General features: G+C 49.8%; 4 protein-coding genes across 4 annotated transcripts; 3 read left to right on the top strand and 1 right to left on the bottom strand.

Annotated features, from left to right (window-relative positions):
- Positions 1-1,632: 1,632 nt before the first annotated feature.
- CTRU02_210072 (DNA polymerase kappa) lies at positions 1,633-3,452 on the top strand (the record flags this gene model as incomplete). Its single annotated transcript, XM_036720892.1, has 2 exons — positions 1,633-1,746; positions 1,824-3,452. 2 exons carry the CDS (start codon positions 1,633-1,635, stop codon positions 3,450-3,452), a joined length of 1,743 nt encoding a protein of 580 aa, XP_036587732.1.
- Positions 3,453-3,792: 340 nt separating this feature from the next.
- On the bottom strand, positions 3,793-4,345 carry CTRU02_210071 (DUF636 domain protein; the record flags this gene model as incomplete). The annotated part of the gene is made up of 2 exons (XM_036720891.1): positions 3,793-4,140; positions 4,256-4,345. 2 exons carry the CDS (start codon positions 4,343-4,345, stop codon positions 3,793-3,795), a joined length of 438 nt encoding a protein of 145 aa, XP_036587731.1.
- An 8,740-nt stretch (positions 4,346-13,085) lies between these two features.
- On the top strand, positions 13,086-14,385 carry CTRU02_210070 (Serine/threonine-protein kinase srk1; the record flags this gene model as incomplete). The annotated part of the gene is made up of 3 exons (XM_036720890.2): positions 13,086-13,125; positions 13,251-13,699; positions 14,383-14,385. 3 exons carry the CDS (start codon positions 13,086-13,088, stop codon positions 14,383-14,385), a joined length of 492 nt encoding a protein of 163 aa, XP_036587730.2.
- A 541-nt stretch (positions 14,386-14,926) lies between these two features.
- On the top strand, positions 14,927-15,457 carry CTRU02_210069 (calcium calmodulin-dependent protein; the record flags this gene model as incomplete). Its single annotated transcript, XM_036720889.2, has 1 exon — positions 14,927-15,457. The coding sequence occupies one exon, from the start codon at positions 14,927-14,929 to the stop codon at positions 15,455-15,457; it is 531 nt and encodes a 176-aa protein (XP_036587729.2).
- Between the last annotated feature and the right edge of the window lie 986 nt (positions 15,458-16,443).

Here is a 16,443-nt window from a genome sequence, read left to right as displayed (position 1 = left end):
CAAAGCCTAGAGATGCGGTGGATATGAGTATCCACAGCTAACCGCTGCCACCGGAGACCGATGCTCAGAAATCAATGCGCAAATTTTGGGCCAAGATCTTGATAACTTATCACTCCATTCACAGCTTCTTCATCGGTGGCATTAGACATATGCTGTAGGTCCTACTTTGCGTGTCCTTTTCGAACTTGCCGTGGTAATTCCGTGGGGATCTTGGGCTTGCAATTTTGCAATCCCTCTGGCCGGAGCTCCAGTCGAAGCTTTTACTCAGTCCCTCCACAATAGAGTCGTAGACAGATGCAGAGTCATATGTCGGCTCCATACTGTGGTATGAGGCTGTAGAGAGAGAATCATCAGGGGCCATCTCGCTGAACTGCGCTTGAACGACGTCTCTCCATGGAGGTCTTTTAGGATTTTGTGGGCCCAGGTTCGCACTCGCTTTCGCTAGGAGAGGAGAATGCTGGAAACGGCATGCCGCCAGCGCAAGAGGACCACGTCTTCCACCTTTTGCCTGCCAGTAGGTTTTCCGTCACAGCCAAGATTTCTTTGCGTCCTTGCTCTTGATGCTGAGCAGTGAGGTTGAACTTCTTCTCGACTATAGTATTTCTCGTTCTTTTCTTGCCTTATGTTTGCGTCAACACTGCCTTTCATTCCTGTTGGCAGCTGGCCTTCCTGTCTGTTGTTAGGTATGTTTGGTTGTTCTGAGACAAGCCTTAAAGCCTTGCCTTTGCTGTTGCAGCAGCTGCAGGGCGTGGCCTGACCATATTATGGATAGATTTGGTCCGTGATTCAAGAGTCCCTATCGTTGCGCCATGCTTCAAAACCATAAATAAATCATTTGTTGTGGGTTAAAATGATGGCAGCCAGGAATGAAAAACAAATCTCACCAGATCAGGCGCAGTAGGCACTAAAAGAAGCCATCCCTTGTGTCTATCTTTTGAGGGTCGTTTTCCCTCTTTCAATCAGTTTCGGCATCGGTCCGAAGTCAGATGCAGGTATTTCCGGTGCATGATGCGTTGTTCCTCTTTAAGAGAGCTAGAAATGGATGACGTCGATTTATCCAAGTTGGGGGATGAAGCCTTCAGCCCTTGACACCCAGCTCTAGTGGAATTTGAGGCCTCTAATCAATGTCATGCCATACTAAGAACCCTATTTTCAGTTAAATCCTACTCCAAAAACATCGCGCTGGTGAAAAAGAGGGGCTAGGCTCCATTGGTGACATGAAAGCTTGAGGCTGCTCCTTCAACAACAAAAGTCCGTCTCCGTCAATAGGAGGTAAAACAGTTGCACACTCGCTAAACCAGCTTGCTTTTTTGTGAGTCATACCAAGAACGACCGGGTCTAGTCAGGGATACATCCACGGACAAGGCAAAACGCGAAGTACCGAACAAACAGCCCGTTCTTCCACCCTTCGAAACCGTTCAGCGCACCACCAGCGAGTCCCTCTTTACCTTGTTGCATCGTCACCCCAAGGCACGAGACTGAGAAGTTAATGTCTGGTCTAGTTTTATCTCATTCTCGTCTAGACGCGGCCTGGTAGATGCGCATCTTAATTATTGTATTTTTCAAGCCGAAAAAGTTCCGACGCCGTGAAGGCTTCCCTCGAGCCTTGTGGGCTGTTGTTCATCACTTGAAATGGACTCGGACGTGCACAATGAACAAACAGACCAGAATGAGAAGGACCTGAAATACACTCTTTTAGGGCCTATCATCACCAAGGCAGGCTATGAAGGCGTCGACAAAAACCAGGTGAGTTAGACAATTGGCACTTGTGAATATCGCCAAACATGTACCGAAATATCTGCTGACGAAGAATCATTCTTGAGATTTCGGAATTTCTGCACAAAAGCTCCAAAGGGTCGCTTTTCTTCGACCACCAAGCAAAGTGCGATCGAGATTTGGCTGAGAAAACCAAAGACTTGGTGCAGAAAAAACGCCAACTCGAGCTAACCGACTTGTCCTTCGAATTTCAAAATGCTGATCAACTCATCGCCGACTTGGAAAAAAGCAGAGATCTTTCACAGTTCATTGTCCACATTGACTGCGACTGCTTCCATGCCTCGGTCGAGAAACTGGACCACCCCGAACTTGAGAATGCCCCTTTTGCGGTGGGCGAGGTAGTGATCGCGGCATGCAACTACGTCGCTCGTAGTTACGGTTGCCGGAATGGCATGCTGAGCTCCGTGGCTTTGCAGTTGTGTCCCGATCTGAAACTGTTACGGCCGAACCCTGCGAAATACAAAGCGAAGATGGACCAGATTCGACAGGTCATGGCCAAGTACGACCCTCGATTCGAAAGTTCTGGAGAAGACGAAGCATACCTGAACATAACGCGATTCTGCAGCGATAACCAAATCAGTACAACTGAAGCTGTGAAGCGCCTTCGACTTGAAATTCGGGAGACAACCGGTATTCCTGTCGCAGCTGGTGTTGCGGCCAACACACAACTTGCAAAGATTTGTGCGACATTTGCTAAGCCCGACGGGCAGTTCCACCTACCCAATAACAAAACAGAGATCATGGCTTTGATGGAGAGTTTACCAGTTAGAAAGGCTATTGGAGTCGGCAGAGCGATGGAGAGGCAGCTGGCAGGCTTGGAGATTCACACCTGCGGCGAGATTTATTCTCAACGTCACTTCCTGCGCTCCCTCTTTGGGGAATTTGTGCGTGGCTTCTTGATCGAGTTGTTCCTCGGCTTGGGCAGGACGGAGCTGAAACCTCAATGGGAGAGATCACGCAAAAGTGTGAGCCTTGAGAAGACTTTCCCCGAGACGTCGGATACAAGACAGATTCACCAACGGCTGAAGGAACTCTCCTCAGCTCTAGAAAAGGTCATGGTAGAGCAACGTTGCAGGGGCCGCACTCTATCACTAAAAATGAGGCTGAGAACGTTCGAAACATGCAGTCGGCAAATTCGATTGCCCAAACCGACGAGCAGCGGTGAGCAGCTCTATCATCTTGCTGAGATTTTGCTGCGAGACTTTTTGCAGAACAGGCCAGGCGCGAGCATGCGATTACTCGGGCTGCGGTGTACGGGCCTGCTGAATGACAAAGACTCGGATATTACACGTTTCCTCACCAGTCAGCGAAGTAGGACTACTGATGATAAATCCGATTCTCCGCAAATCTCATCCGACTCGTATACTGACGCCAGCATTTTCCAATCGGCCACGGAAAGCACAGATCGGGGAGGATGCATACAGCTTGGAGGCACAGCCGTGACCTCGCCCATCAAATCAGTGCCAGAAAGCCATGACCGAGGGACAAAAAAAGATCTCGGAAACACTAGAAACGCCGACTGTGATGCCGCCGATCTTTCGAGCGGAGATATATTGTGCCCTGTATGCCACAAGGTCCAGCCCAATGGCAATGTCTCCTTTAACCAGCATCTGGACTTTTGTCTCTCCCGCTCGGCTATTCGAGAGGCCATATCAAATGATGACACTCACGCATAGCTAGCCACAACTGAAGTTAACTCTTCAACTTTTTTTACTGATTGAAATGTGTATTCCAGAAAGGGACTGATGACCCGCTTCCTATTCGGCTGTCAGTCTCACTTCTAATATCAGGGCGCATTGAGTCCCCCGGTATAAGAGGTTGAACTATTAATGCAATCATAAGGTCGCCACTTCCACTTGTATCGGCTGGTGACTTGGAGCTTCACGAAGCCGTCTCCTAAATCCACAACTCCGCTCAGTTCAAGGGCATCAGGAAGTATTTAGATGAATCTGGAATCAAATTCACAGCTGGCCACTGGTTCCCTCGCCCAGGCCTTAACTACCTATCTCAGACTAATCAGCTGGAACCACTTAACGAGGCTGCCCCCTCGACTGCTGGCAACCATGAGAACTTTGTAGCACAGAACATTTCCGTCGTTGGAGTGAACATTGTCTGCATGGACTCCCAGTCATCGAGAGTGCCAGCCTTCACGATTACCACTCCTGGTACTGCTGCACTGCTAACAATGAGTGGAGAGCCGCAATTTCGACAGAAATGTGATGTGCCATCTTTTCCTGTATCTCCCTTGCTCACAAACTGTGCTGGCTCGCCCTCTTTGAATTTGAAAGTCGCTTCAGGAACGATGAGGTTGGTGCTGAAACTGCTGCCGTTGGAGCGTTTGCATTTCAGGCAGTGACAGAGTGCCTATGAAGTCAAACTCGTCAGCTAAACTGGAATACGGTAAGGTTAGGATGACTGGTTCTGTGATCCTTGCCTGTGGAAAATGCTCGAGTATAACTCAACTTCACTTTATACTTACAGACATTAGAGGTTTGCCCTGGAATGAATACTTGATCTTGCCGCAGGAACACTCCCCAGTGGTCGTTGTCGATTCTTGTGATGACGCCATAGCGAGAGTATCAAGACCTTTTAGTAATCAGGGAAACCTATGTAATTGAAGACTTGATGGTGCAGTCTCGTGATTTTGTGTGTTGTGGATTCGTTCTCTATCGCAACCAGTGCACTTGTGAGGTGCGGCTTTTGCTCTGGTGGATGTAACGATCGGTTTGGTTCCTGTTATCCTAGTCCTCGCACTTTCGGACTCCGACAGAGCGCTGCAGTTCCCGAGAAACTCGGACAAACGGGGTCCAAAACTTGGGTTTCATCCGGACGTATAGGGCGGTTGTAATCCCTCGAAAAAGTAGCTTTTCCCACTTCACCTACTTTCCGACAGTTTACCAACTCTACAATCCACTAAATTCCTGAGGGCATGTTTCTCCCATGATGCATGGTAAGACGAGAAGACGCCGCTTTCGTTCTGATCATCTCTGCACCACCCCACAGTACAGTTCCAGGCCAAGTCTTCGGAAGGACGATCGCAACCAAGCTCTTCAACCTCTCTACTCCAACGGTTCCATCATTTGATGTTTTCCTTCCAGTAAGGTTTCGTCTCATTCCAAACAGGATGGTCTCCTTTGTCTACCATGACCAAGTCTGCGCGAGACATCCGTCTAGCCCTGAGGTGAAATAGCCTGAGTTTGGAATATTCCACCTCTGACACCGTTTTCCAAGATGTTCCCGAGCTTCAGCAATCAACACTGGCCTTACATTTGATCGCGCCGACGTCTTAATCAGGCATGCGGCTGTCTTGCTTCGCAGTATATGTGTTCTCCACGGCAGATGTTGAGTGCAATATAGCCCCGAGTGTAAAGGCCGGGCTCCCAAAATAGCATTTAGTTCAAGTAATGACTATTTTTTGTCAATACAACATCGGTTCAATACTGATCGGCTCCTCTAATCTGTTCCTGTGGTTCTAGTTTATATGACAGACCTGTATGAGCAGCAGAGCAGTCCACGCTTCACGGCAAGCCTGGTTTCTGGCACTGCACTACACACACCAGAAGCAAGAAGCTCATTATCTTACCCTCCAAAGCCGTCTTCTATCCTAATCCAAGCTGCTGCAAATATTGGGCGGACACTGGGGAGCAAGATAAGACTGGCCAACTTGGAGAGGCATGCAAAATGCACATGGATTCCATTATCGTAGTCTAGGATAGAAACTCGTTTCATAGGACGCCATCTTTCTTCACGCCATATTCACTTCCCTCCCAAAATAAAGATTAATGTAGTCTAATGCCTAGCTACGACACCTCTCACGGCACGAAAGTCGTTTAGTAAACGTTAGCTCAGAAGCCTAAGTTATACGGATCAATTTGACTAGAAAGCTTGTGTGTCGTGTTGTGTATGATTGTACAGTGCTGGCGCGGGATAATCATGGACCTTTCTCGCGATGAGTCTTCAGTCTTGTAAAGGATGAGAATTTCTAGGGTAGGACACTGATATAGGTTTATGTAGTTCAGTTTCCGAACTTTGAATGTCTTAGGGACCGATCGAAAAGTCTTCCTGGATTACGATAACGTTCATGCTGAGGCCGTTTTCTGGCTGCAAAAAGCGGCTGGGAAAGGATTTCCCGATATGGGGCACCTATGACCCTTTCTTGAAGTGAACCCACACTCATGTTAACAACGCAATAGTTCAACAGTCATATCGGTAAAATTGTTGAATATGTGCTTTATGTGAATAGTTATTCTACATTGGAGTCCATGGCGAACGTTGGTAGCCCTCCTGCATGCTTCAGGTTATCGTTGTACAAACGAGGAGCGGGCAAGAGCAAAAGAAACCGTTGGCGTTGAAATGGCCAATTGTAAAGCTACTCCATTCTTTCAATATAAAGCTGCAACTAAAATCAAATGAGATATTTAAAAATCCCTTCATTTTGAGGAGAAAGTTACCCTTTGCTGAGTGGTTGTTGGTTAAAGCCTCCATAGCCCGAACACTAAATTTTGATATCCAATACAATGCTAACATCACTTATTCGCAGTAATTGAGCAGGCACGATCAATCGAATAATTCCACATCTCCACAATCAGAATTTACAGAGGCGAGACTAGGTAGTTTCAAATATCCAGCCACGTGCGAACCCACGCGTTTTGGCTTTCGCTGTAAGAGGAAGTGACTTTCGCGAGGTTTTTTTTTTGGCAGATCACGTTCCAGCCAATTCGCGCCATCAGCCAAACGTAAAACATGACTTGATGCAGATTGACCTCCAATGTTCTCCTCACCTATTTTATTGATTCGCAAGACTTGTGGTCTGTGATGACTAGTGAAGAGAATATGGAAAGGGGGGGGGGGGGGGGGGCGTTATTCGGGAGGAGTTGAAATGGTCTTTGCAAATCCTTCTGGAGAGAAAAAGTTTCGTGTTGATCTCTGCAAAGTGTGACTACGGATAACTTCCCACCAGAAACCACGTCGACTCAAGTCTAAAGACTTATAGACATTTGCAATCTGCAATTGTAAAACTAAGAGTATGTCAGATATGGAGAATGCAATCATGGCTACAAGACATCTTTGTACATTTGGATGTCAATTGCTCCATCGCCCTCGAGACGAATGGACATAACACGATGGAAGTGACCAAACATTCGCAGACAACTTTCCAAACACAGACTATTACATGCAAACCACAGTATATCTCAAAAGCAGACTACGCACTCCCCGTACACAGACATCACCTCCCGCTGCGTACGCGGAAATGACGCTCATTCTGGAATAAGCAGCAACTCAAAGTGGGCTCATCCGCCGTCACTCCAAGACACGATTAAAGCTCCATCAGTCCCCCTTCTGCGCCCGATGATATCCATAAACAATCATGTGCGCGGTCCCAGGCTTCTCAACCGCCTGAGAACCAAAACAAACCCCCACAGCGGCGTTTTGGACTATACGCCTCACGGCGGCAACTTAGCCAGACTTCCAGCCAGGTTACATCAATCCAATCAACCCTCGCAACCGGAAACAATAAAAAAAAAAAAGCAAACTCACGGGAACGGAAGCTTGAGAAGAAGAAAGCGAAGAAACGAGACTAATTGCTACCTCATCTTCTGATTGGTCGTGGGGTAAACCCTTCTTTGGGAGTGATTGGCCGGGTGATCTCAGCATGATATCACATCTTATCTCCCGGAGCCATCCTCCTTAAACGTCAATCTATCATTAGGGAGCGCATAGGGAGATGCGGAGGCAACAGTCCGGGGTCTTCATCTTCTTGGATGCTCATCTTTGTAGCTTTGAGAACGAGATTCTGGTGATATGCATTCAACTGACGTCTCATTGAATCATCTCACAAGTTAGTTCCCGGCGATACCCAGGCCAAGTGTCACTCTCGGAAAATAGTCAAAGAAAGACGGTGGGAGAAGTTTCCCTCCGGTTACGGAGACGGCGTGTAAGGTAGCACAGGCAGCATGACGGCATGTGCAGTTGAAGTCCATGCCATGTGCCCGCTCCCCTGACAGTAGGCCTTGGACGAATTTAAGCCTTGGATGGAAAAGGTTTCATCCGTCATGGCTCTGGAGCTTTGTTCAACGACATGTGCTGTGAAAGCCATCGTCTGGCCAACTCAGTAATGCACCGAACACTAATGACAACGGGCATCCAATTGGCGCCTTTTAGGTACTATGTAGTACTTTGAAGCATAATCTGTGGGACATCTTCATACGTATACAAACAGAACGGTGCGCCTTGGTGCTGGGTTATGGCGACTGCTCCTATGTGGAGGCACCCCTGAGACACGGCCTTGGGTGGCGATCGGCAAGATTTCAGGTTGTTGGAGCGGCTAGGGTTCCGTAATTCCATGCTAACGCCGCTACTCCAAGATGATGGCCTGACTGTATAAGTTAAGGTGTGATGGCTTGAACCAAGAGACACCGTTTACAGGAGCAGCTTTGAGGAAGGCGTGTGCTCTGGGGAAACAAGACAGATGTGACGCCCTGACCACAATGACTTCATTGTGGACATTACGGACTCGCAAATTGTGGAAACGGTTGATAGCGCGTCTCGAGCTGCAGCAGGAGAGCCAAGACAAACGGATCTCAACATGACAGCAGATTACAAGGGTCGCGGCGCTTCGCGTAGTACACTATGACTGGGAGAGACGCAAGACGTCAGGGAGACGAGCGGCGAATGTGACTGGCTGGCCAATGCCATCCAAGCAGTATCATGAAATATGATTCAATGTCGTCTGCCTAAGACTGTGTGGCTTAAGCTTGATGTTCTTGCTCATCAGGTGGCCATCCACGTGCGTACGCCGGCCTTTTTCCACGTCCCATAGAAGCGTGCGGGAAGGCATACTGGTAAAAGGGTGAAATGACGTCAAGTGTTGTTTTGCATGGTGAGGGAGGGAAGGAAGTAATCTCGCATTTTGGGACACTTGCAGCACTAGAGAGACCAGGTATGTGCGCTACACACCGATGGGGCTGCTGTAATAGACGACGATCATTTTGTGCTAGAGGACGAGATGTTTGTTTGAAGGGCTGGATACGAAGATGTATGCTGGGGTTTAAGAGATGAAGAGACGTTCAACGGCTAGGCCTGGTCGGGACCGTTTTGACCGATTGAGATCCTTATTGGATCCGAGTTTAAATCAACTGCGCGCGATGGGCTTGAAAGGAAGACAGGTGCCGCATGACTTGTCATGTAAAGTCCGTCCGGCTGCTGCCAAAGCCTGGCAGCAAAGCGGATGCCGTCTCCAGGTGTGAGGTCACACGCATTGGGCAGCCAAGGCAGACCGAACATGGGTGCAATGGAAGTATGCTACAACCCGGAATCGACAACCGCAAATCTGAGCGCTAACGAGCGGAGGCAGCATGGGCGGCAGGGGCCGCCTAGTACCTGGTAGAGACCAAAGTTCTACATGTCCCAGATTCAAGGGATGGGTGTTTGTTGCTGGAATGTGGACATGAACTGTTGGGTAGAAGTGCTTGAAGGGGGTCGGAATGGCTAGCAGCCTGCCGGGGCTGGATAAGACCAAGCAACGTTGAAAGTAGCAAGACACCTGCGTTCGGGGGCGTGGCTGGTAGATCGGAATGTGGCTGCTCTGCTGCAGAAAGGGACCTGGCAATCCAAGGCAGGGCAGGCATTTCGGGCGGCGGGCGAGAAAGACGAGGGCCAGGATTGATGACGGAACAGGATGGCTCGAGCGGGGCTGGGTCTAGACCGATCTATGGCGGCAGTCCCGACGGGCCTGTCTCTGCACACGGAATGCTGAGAAGCATATTTGGTGGCATTCATTTAATCGAGCATCGTGAAGCAAATGATTGCTTTCGATTAGATCGTGATGTGGTCGAGAATCGGTTTGGTAGTCACAGTGGTTTGCCAGCTGCAGGTCCGAGGTAGGTCAGGGGTCTGGCCGTAAGATGAACGAGTTGAGCCACGGTGAGATGGATTGGAGACAGCAGTTTGGAGAAAGATCTAGAGGCTATGAGGTCATGTAAGATAGAATCATGCAGGTGAATGTAAGACGGACGAGGGGGCAGCAGACTAAAATCCAAGCGTTCGTGAGGCAGAGCCGACATGGTTCCCGCGTCGCGTGGATGACGGCGGGAGGGATACCTAGGAGAAACAGTGTAGCTCGGTTAGGACGGGCACGGAGGTGCATTTCCAGGCATGTAAATGGAAAGGTCAGCGTAAACCTAGACAGCGGGAGAGATGTTGGTGGACAGGAATCGTTTGGTGAGAAGATGGTGGCGTGCGTGGCTTGCACATCGTCATTTGGAGGCATGTGGTTAGCCGTTGTTTCGGCGCGGGTAAGGATGAAGAGGCAGAAATGATTGGTGGCGTTAACCAACAAGAGGATGCAGGATGCTGCGGTAGGTATTAGAGCTATCCATCCGTCGGCGGAGGATTGGGAAAAGTACGGATACTATTAGAGAGACGGAGAATGCCTTTGCGAGAATGGGAGCGAGGCAAAGACAGGGAGACAATTTGGGAAATGACCAATCCTGGCAAGAGCGATGAGGGATGGGATGGCATGGTCCGTAAGGGGAATGAACGGAATGAATCATGAGCCATGAGTGGTGACTGCTTAATGGCCTCAGGCACCCGGTCTAAGCCCCGTATTTACCCCCCCAATGATGTGGTGTGGCCAATGACGGCATCCACGAAAGGGAGAGGATATGACGATGAAGAAGACGTCATAACGGGGGCCCCGCCATCCAAGCGAGTGGGACAGCCCACCGATCATGGATTGTGTTAAGCACCTGGCCCCCTTGTGAGCTCCTTGTTGTTTCCAGCTGCAACCAGCGGCTGGGGAGAGGGTTATTCAAAGTACAAAAAAAGAAAGAAAAAAGCATGAGCGCTGCAGCCAATTCATGGAAATGGACCTAGGAAACATGGGGAGGGTGCAAAATAGCACATGGATTGTAGAATTTCCCCTGTTTGTTTATTATTATTATTTTTTTCTCTCGTCGTTTTTCTCCCCTCCCTCTCTTTTTTCAGATCCCTGGCCCCTGTGGTAAGATGCTGTATCGGATATTTGTAGGGCATGACGGGGGGGCGGGTTGTCACTATGGCTTCTGCTCTATCTGACACTGCCGTCAGAGGCGTCCGTACTGTCAAGTAGCTGGTGACACCTCAATGCATTCGGCCGGCACGAACGGAGAACTCCAGCGCTAAAGGCGCCCCCTGGGAAATCCGGTACCTTGGCACAAGAAGGCAGCGATGCAGAATGGACAGATTTTTGTTTACAGAGTATCCGTAGCAGACGGCATGATACCGCATACGGATGTTGTTGCCTCGTCGTCTCAAGTCAGCTTTGTGCTTGACCGGGCCCTGATACCGAACCCGCCCTCCAAAACCTGCTTGGAGGTTAACGTTGAAGACTCTATGCACCAAGAATCTGTTCCTGACCTTGATTTTCGGCCGCGGGGAATGCACTGGCGGTCCCCTCCCTCCAACTCCATGATTGCTTGCCTGTACCCTGCCCAACGAGCCCAACTCTGGGTCTTTCCCGGCCCAGCGACCGAAGAAGTCTGGGGTTGGAGGGACGATGATGGAAGGAACCCAATCATGAAACGGCCGGCCTGACTGAAAACATCACGGTGCCTTGATACTCGAAAGGTTGAAGCTTGGGCGGGGAAATAAAGAGTCGATCTAGTGGACTACATACAGTATGTGACTATGTGTGATGGATACGTACCTCTTTCTTCTTTTGTTCTGCTTCAGCTCCTACTACGTTGCAGAAACCGCAAAGGGTAGGTAGGTACGCCCAGCAGAATTACTGCCCTGGGAAGTGTTGTTTACCACTAATTGATGCTTATACTGTATCCGTACTTTGGAGCTTCTTGGACAGGACCTGCCTCCCCTCATTCTGTTTTCCTAATTCTTATTTTTTTATTTTCTGGTGTTTTCTTTTTTACAGGAACTGCCCAGAAGCAGCCTTGCTTGAGCCGCTCAGCCGTCAAAGCGGCCAAGGATTGACCCGCTTTGGGGCAACGCTACAAGCGCAGGCGGCAGGTGCGCAGTGCAGCCCACTAACCACACCTGACTTTGACTGACGGAAAGAAGGAACGACAGGAGGAAGAATTAAGAATATGGAAGGGTTTCTGTCTATTTCCCCTCCCTCTTCTCTCTTTCTTCCTAACAAAAAGGTACCCTGATAAATACATAGTAATTAATTAGCAGGGAGCTTGCTGTTGTCCTGCCCGTCTGTGCGCTGATTGATTGCCGCTGCTACTGCTGCTGCTGCTGCTGCTGCTGCCGCTGCCCACTCCACTGATGCAATTACATGGTCTAAACCTGATGACTGCTGTCTTCCACTAGCATTTGCTGCTGAGTGAGCCGCCTTCGATACTGCCCGTTGAGCCACTTTTTCTCCCATCAAGCTACCTGAACCCTTTTTTCCCCTTTTCCTACTCCTCCTCTCTTCCTCCTTCACCTTGTCTCTGCCTCGTCTTTGTTGATGTACTTTGACCAGCTGGCTTTCCGACCTACGATACTTCACACCCTCCCACCTAACCACACCTCATCTTAACTTCTTCCCACCTCTGTCATCATTGCTTGCCGTTACCGAAGGGTGTAGATCCAGCTTTCGCGCACAGTACGCCGTCATCGCCAGCCCTTTTTCGGCCCTTGCTTGACTACTACGGCTATTACGACTACTACTGCTACCACTACTACCTACAGGCCTGCTCAGTCACACACACCCCTCCCCCAAAAACCTTCCACCACCCTGGTCAATTTCCTCCTACCTTGTTTGGGTGTCGCTCCCCAATTACGCTACGATACCTACCAATCTACGTACTCTGCACACACCTTTACCTCATCTACGCTACCAACATTTTCCTTGCGCCACGCCTGCTTTTGGTACTGTCCTAGACGTAGACAAACGTGCTGCAGCCCGCCTTCCCGCCCGATCGTCCTGTTCCTCCAACTTCCGTCATCCGAGTCCACGTTGCCCCTCCGCCAACATCACCACTGCCGCCCGTAGTCCACAAATCTCTACTTTTCGCATCGATTTCTCCCTTTCAGCCGCCCTTCCCCCCCCCTCTTTCACAAAGAAACAACCTTGCATATTCTCTCAACACTATTTCCTTCCCTTCCGTGCCGTCCTACAATCCACTACCTCTTGGTATATTGCGCCGACTGCATCTCCACGACTCGTACCTCGTCTCCGCATTACCAATCACTGAAAGAGAGCCCCGTATACCCGGGCCTGCTCGACTGATCAAGCCGCCATTCCTTGCGACTTGCTCCCTTGAGATAGAAGCCCGCGACCGTCTTCATATTTCGTTGTTTCCCCTTGGAGACCCTTTCTAATCACCATGTCGACGATACAACAGCTTAAGAACTTTATCCGACACGGTATGTCAGCCCTTCGTCCCCTCAAAACCTATGTTGCCTGTCTTTGCCCTTCGACGAAACCTCACTTCCATTGTCGACCTTCTTTTTCAACATTAGTGATCTCTAGCTGACCCGATCTGCAACAGGCAAGCAAGCCCGAGTCGCGAACAATGACGAGCCTGTAGCAAAGTCACAAAATTCACCTCCCCCAAAGGCACGCATGGGCGTCTCCGAACCCGCGCACGCCGGCGCTCCTCCCGCCCACGCCGTCCCAGACGCATACTCAGTCGCAGCCGACGGACAGAACCGTGCCGCACAGGCCGGTCATGCCGCCGCCCACGCCGTCGAACCCGCTCAGAACAAGACTTCAAAGTCGAACAAGAACATTGACAGCGCGCATCTTGCCAAGCTCATTGCCGAAGAGAATGAGAGCAAGAGCAAATTCCCGAGATACCCCGGTTTGGAAAGATGGGAGTTGGTCGAGAAGATGGGCGACGGTGCCTTCAGCAACGTTTATCGTGCGAAGGATACCCAGGGCGAGCATGGCGAGTGCGCCATTAAGGTCGTCCGCAAATACGAAATGAACAGCATGCAGGTGAGTTGATGCTTGGGTGGTTACGGCCGCAACCATGATTTTCTTGTTTCGAGCACACATTTTCTGTTTTATTTTTTTTCTATGTCGGGTTTCCAATCACTCCATACCAACGAGGGTCGATTTTTTAGGGAAACAAGCATTTACACCCGGACTTCAAGAAAGTCCCCAAAGCTGCAGAGGTGCGAAAACTTTCAATATCTCATTTGTCTACTTGTCGAGCCGTCCTCATTTCGTCGGACCTTTTGTTGCTCTAGCATTTGTTTCGAGGACGGCTCTCCATTCAATTATAGACACCGTTACTGACCTCAGGCCAGAGAGCGAATATCCTCAAGGAGGTCCAAATCATGCGCCAGCTGGATCACCCAAATATCATCAAGCTCATTGATTTCTCCGAATCGAGACAGTATTACTACATCATCCTGGAGTTAGCTCCTGGTGGTGAGCTTTTCCACCAGATTGTCCGCCTTACCTACTTCAGCGAGGAGCTGTCAAGGCATGTCATTGTCCAGGTAGCTAAAGCCTTGGAATATCTGCACGAAGAGCGAGGCGTCGTTCATCGGTAAGTTTTGCCTCAGAATCTCACTGCGTTTCGTGATATCAGGGTGTTGAGGGGGCAAATTGTCTTACTTTCAACATTCTGACGTCATACAACGTTGTGCCACAATCGCTGACATTTCCCCTAGTGACATCAAGCCTGAGAACATCTTGTTCAGCCCTATTCCTATTGTTCCTTCGAAGAATCCTAAGCCTAAGCAGCCCGGCGACGAGGACAAGGTTGACGAGGGAGAGTTCATCCCCGGTGTTGGAGCAGGTGGCATTGGCCAAATCAAGATTGCCGATTTTGGACTGTCCAAGATTGTCTGGGACAACCAAACAATGACGCCATGCGGTACTGTTGGTTACACGGCTCCCGAAATTGTCAAGGACGAACGGTATTCCAAATCAGTCGACATGTGGGCCCTTGGTTGTGTGCTGTACACGCTTCTTTGTGGTTTCCCTCCATTCTACGATGAAAGTATTGAGGTTTTGACCGAAAAGGTCGCCAAGGGACAGTACACATTTTTGTCACCCTGGTGGGATGATATTTCCAAGTCTGCCCAGGACCTTATTTCTCACTTGCTCACCGTCGACCCCGAGAAGCGATACACGATCACCGAGTTCCTCGCGCATCCCTGGATCAAGGGCTCTGGTCCTACACCCCGCGACGAGAAGAAGACCCAGCCGGACATGCTGCGCGCGTTCGACACCTCGAGAATCGTCGATGGCGAACGCCGCTACGACTTCCGCTCGCCAGGTGCCGTCAACCTGCGTGAGGTCTTTGATGTTGGTTACGCCGTTCACCGACAGGAAGAGGAGGCCAAGAGGAGGAAGCAGATTGGCACCAAGGGCGGTGTTCCTGCTCGCTTCCTAAACAACCTGAACGAGGAGTCAGAGGATGAGGACCAGGAGATGTCCGACACCAAGGATGCGGAATATGTCCACAAGCCTTCTCAAGCCACACAAGCCCTTGAACAGAGCATGCGTAATGCCCAGATTAAGGACCAACAAGAGCAACAGCGCGGACGTGAACGCGAACGACAAGCGCACCACACCGAGAAGGGATACGGTCAGCACTCTGCTGCTGTTACTGCCGCTGCTCGCCAACAGGTTAGGGATCGGAACAGGCAGAAGGGCGCTTTCGAGTTGAATCTCGACGGCGCAACTCTCCTCGGCCGACGGAACAAGCACCCCTTGGCGGCGCAAGCTGGCGGGGTATAGGAGCTCCGCAGCCCAAGCTGCGGTTCCTTGAGAGACGATGATGCTCTCGAAAAGCCGCAGTGCAACGAAGTAGATCTAGATGGAGGCACGGTATGAACCAATGCGGGGTTTCTGGCGTACAGGGTTTTAAGGGAATGGCATTCCTTGGTCAAGTGGCTGAGGACTTTAGCGCAAGTCATGAAACGGACGTCGTGGATATCCAATTGTGTCGAAGTCGGTTATGTTTGTCATTTTTCTTGGGACTGATTAGTTATGACACGTATCTTGTTTTCTTTCGGCATCATACATAGGCCTGGAGTTTCATTGGCAACAGGAACATGATTCCTCTGCATTCAACAATGAATGAGATTTGCGATTTCACTCTTTCAAGTACATGTTCTCAAAGTGTGTGTGTCCTATCATGGTGTTGGGAATCCAAAGCCAACTTTTTGCAGTACAAAGCAAAGCTATTACTGTTCGGGCTGCGTTTGGAGCGAAAGCTAAAAGGGAATAGAAACCTGGGTAACACCAGGAATACTATTAAGCTTCTTCTCCCAGAGACGTGGACGAATGCTGAATATCAAGATAACGTATGAGCAATTATCTCAGTGGTGAAACAATACTGGACGACATCTGTAATTATTCGAGGTAGCGGCACCCAGAAGTGTAGGCACATCCAACTACCTTGGACAAGCAACCCAGATCTTACACCAACAGGAACGTATACCGTGGATAACTGGGATGGTAAGAGGAGGTCACTCGTAGTATCCTTAAGCGGCGGCAAAGGGTGCGGGTCCTTTTTGACATGGGGGCAACTAACTGCCTTCCCTTAGGACGCACCTACACCGGCCTGTGCATGGCTGTTTCTTTATGGATTCGTCGCTCTCGCCATCGTTTGAGGAAATTCATGCTTGGCTTTGTGGGTAATATGCGGCTTGAAGCTTTTGTCTTGAGCCAAGTTTCTGTTGCACTCCGTCTTGGTAACGTCAATATTCAACAGTAACCGC

This window comes from Colletotrichum truncatum, assembly GCF_014235925.2.
Source record: "Colletotrichum truncatum strain CMES1059 chromosome Unknown Contig_0006, whole genome shotgun sequence".
Taxonomy (NCBI): domain Eukaryota; kingdom Fungi; phylum Ascomycota; class Sordariomycetes; order Glomerellales; family Glomerellaceae; genus Colletotrichum; species Colletotrichum truncatum.
The sequence above is the reverse complement of the archived record's forward strand: the minus strand, read 5'-3'. Positions and strand labels throughout refer to the sequence as shown.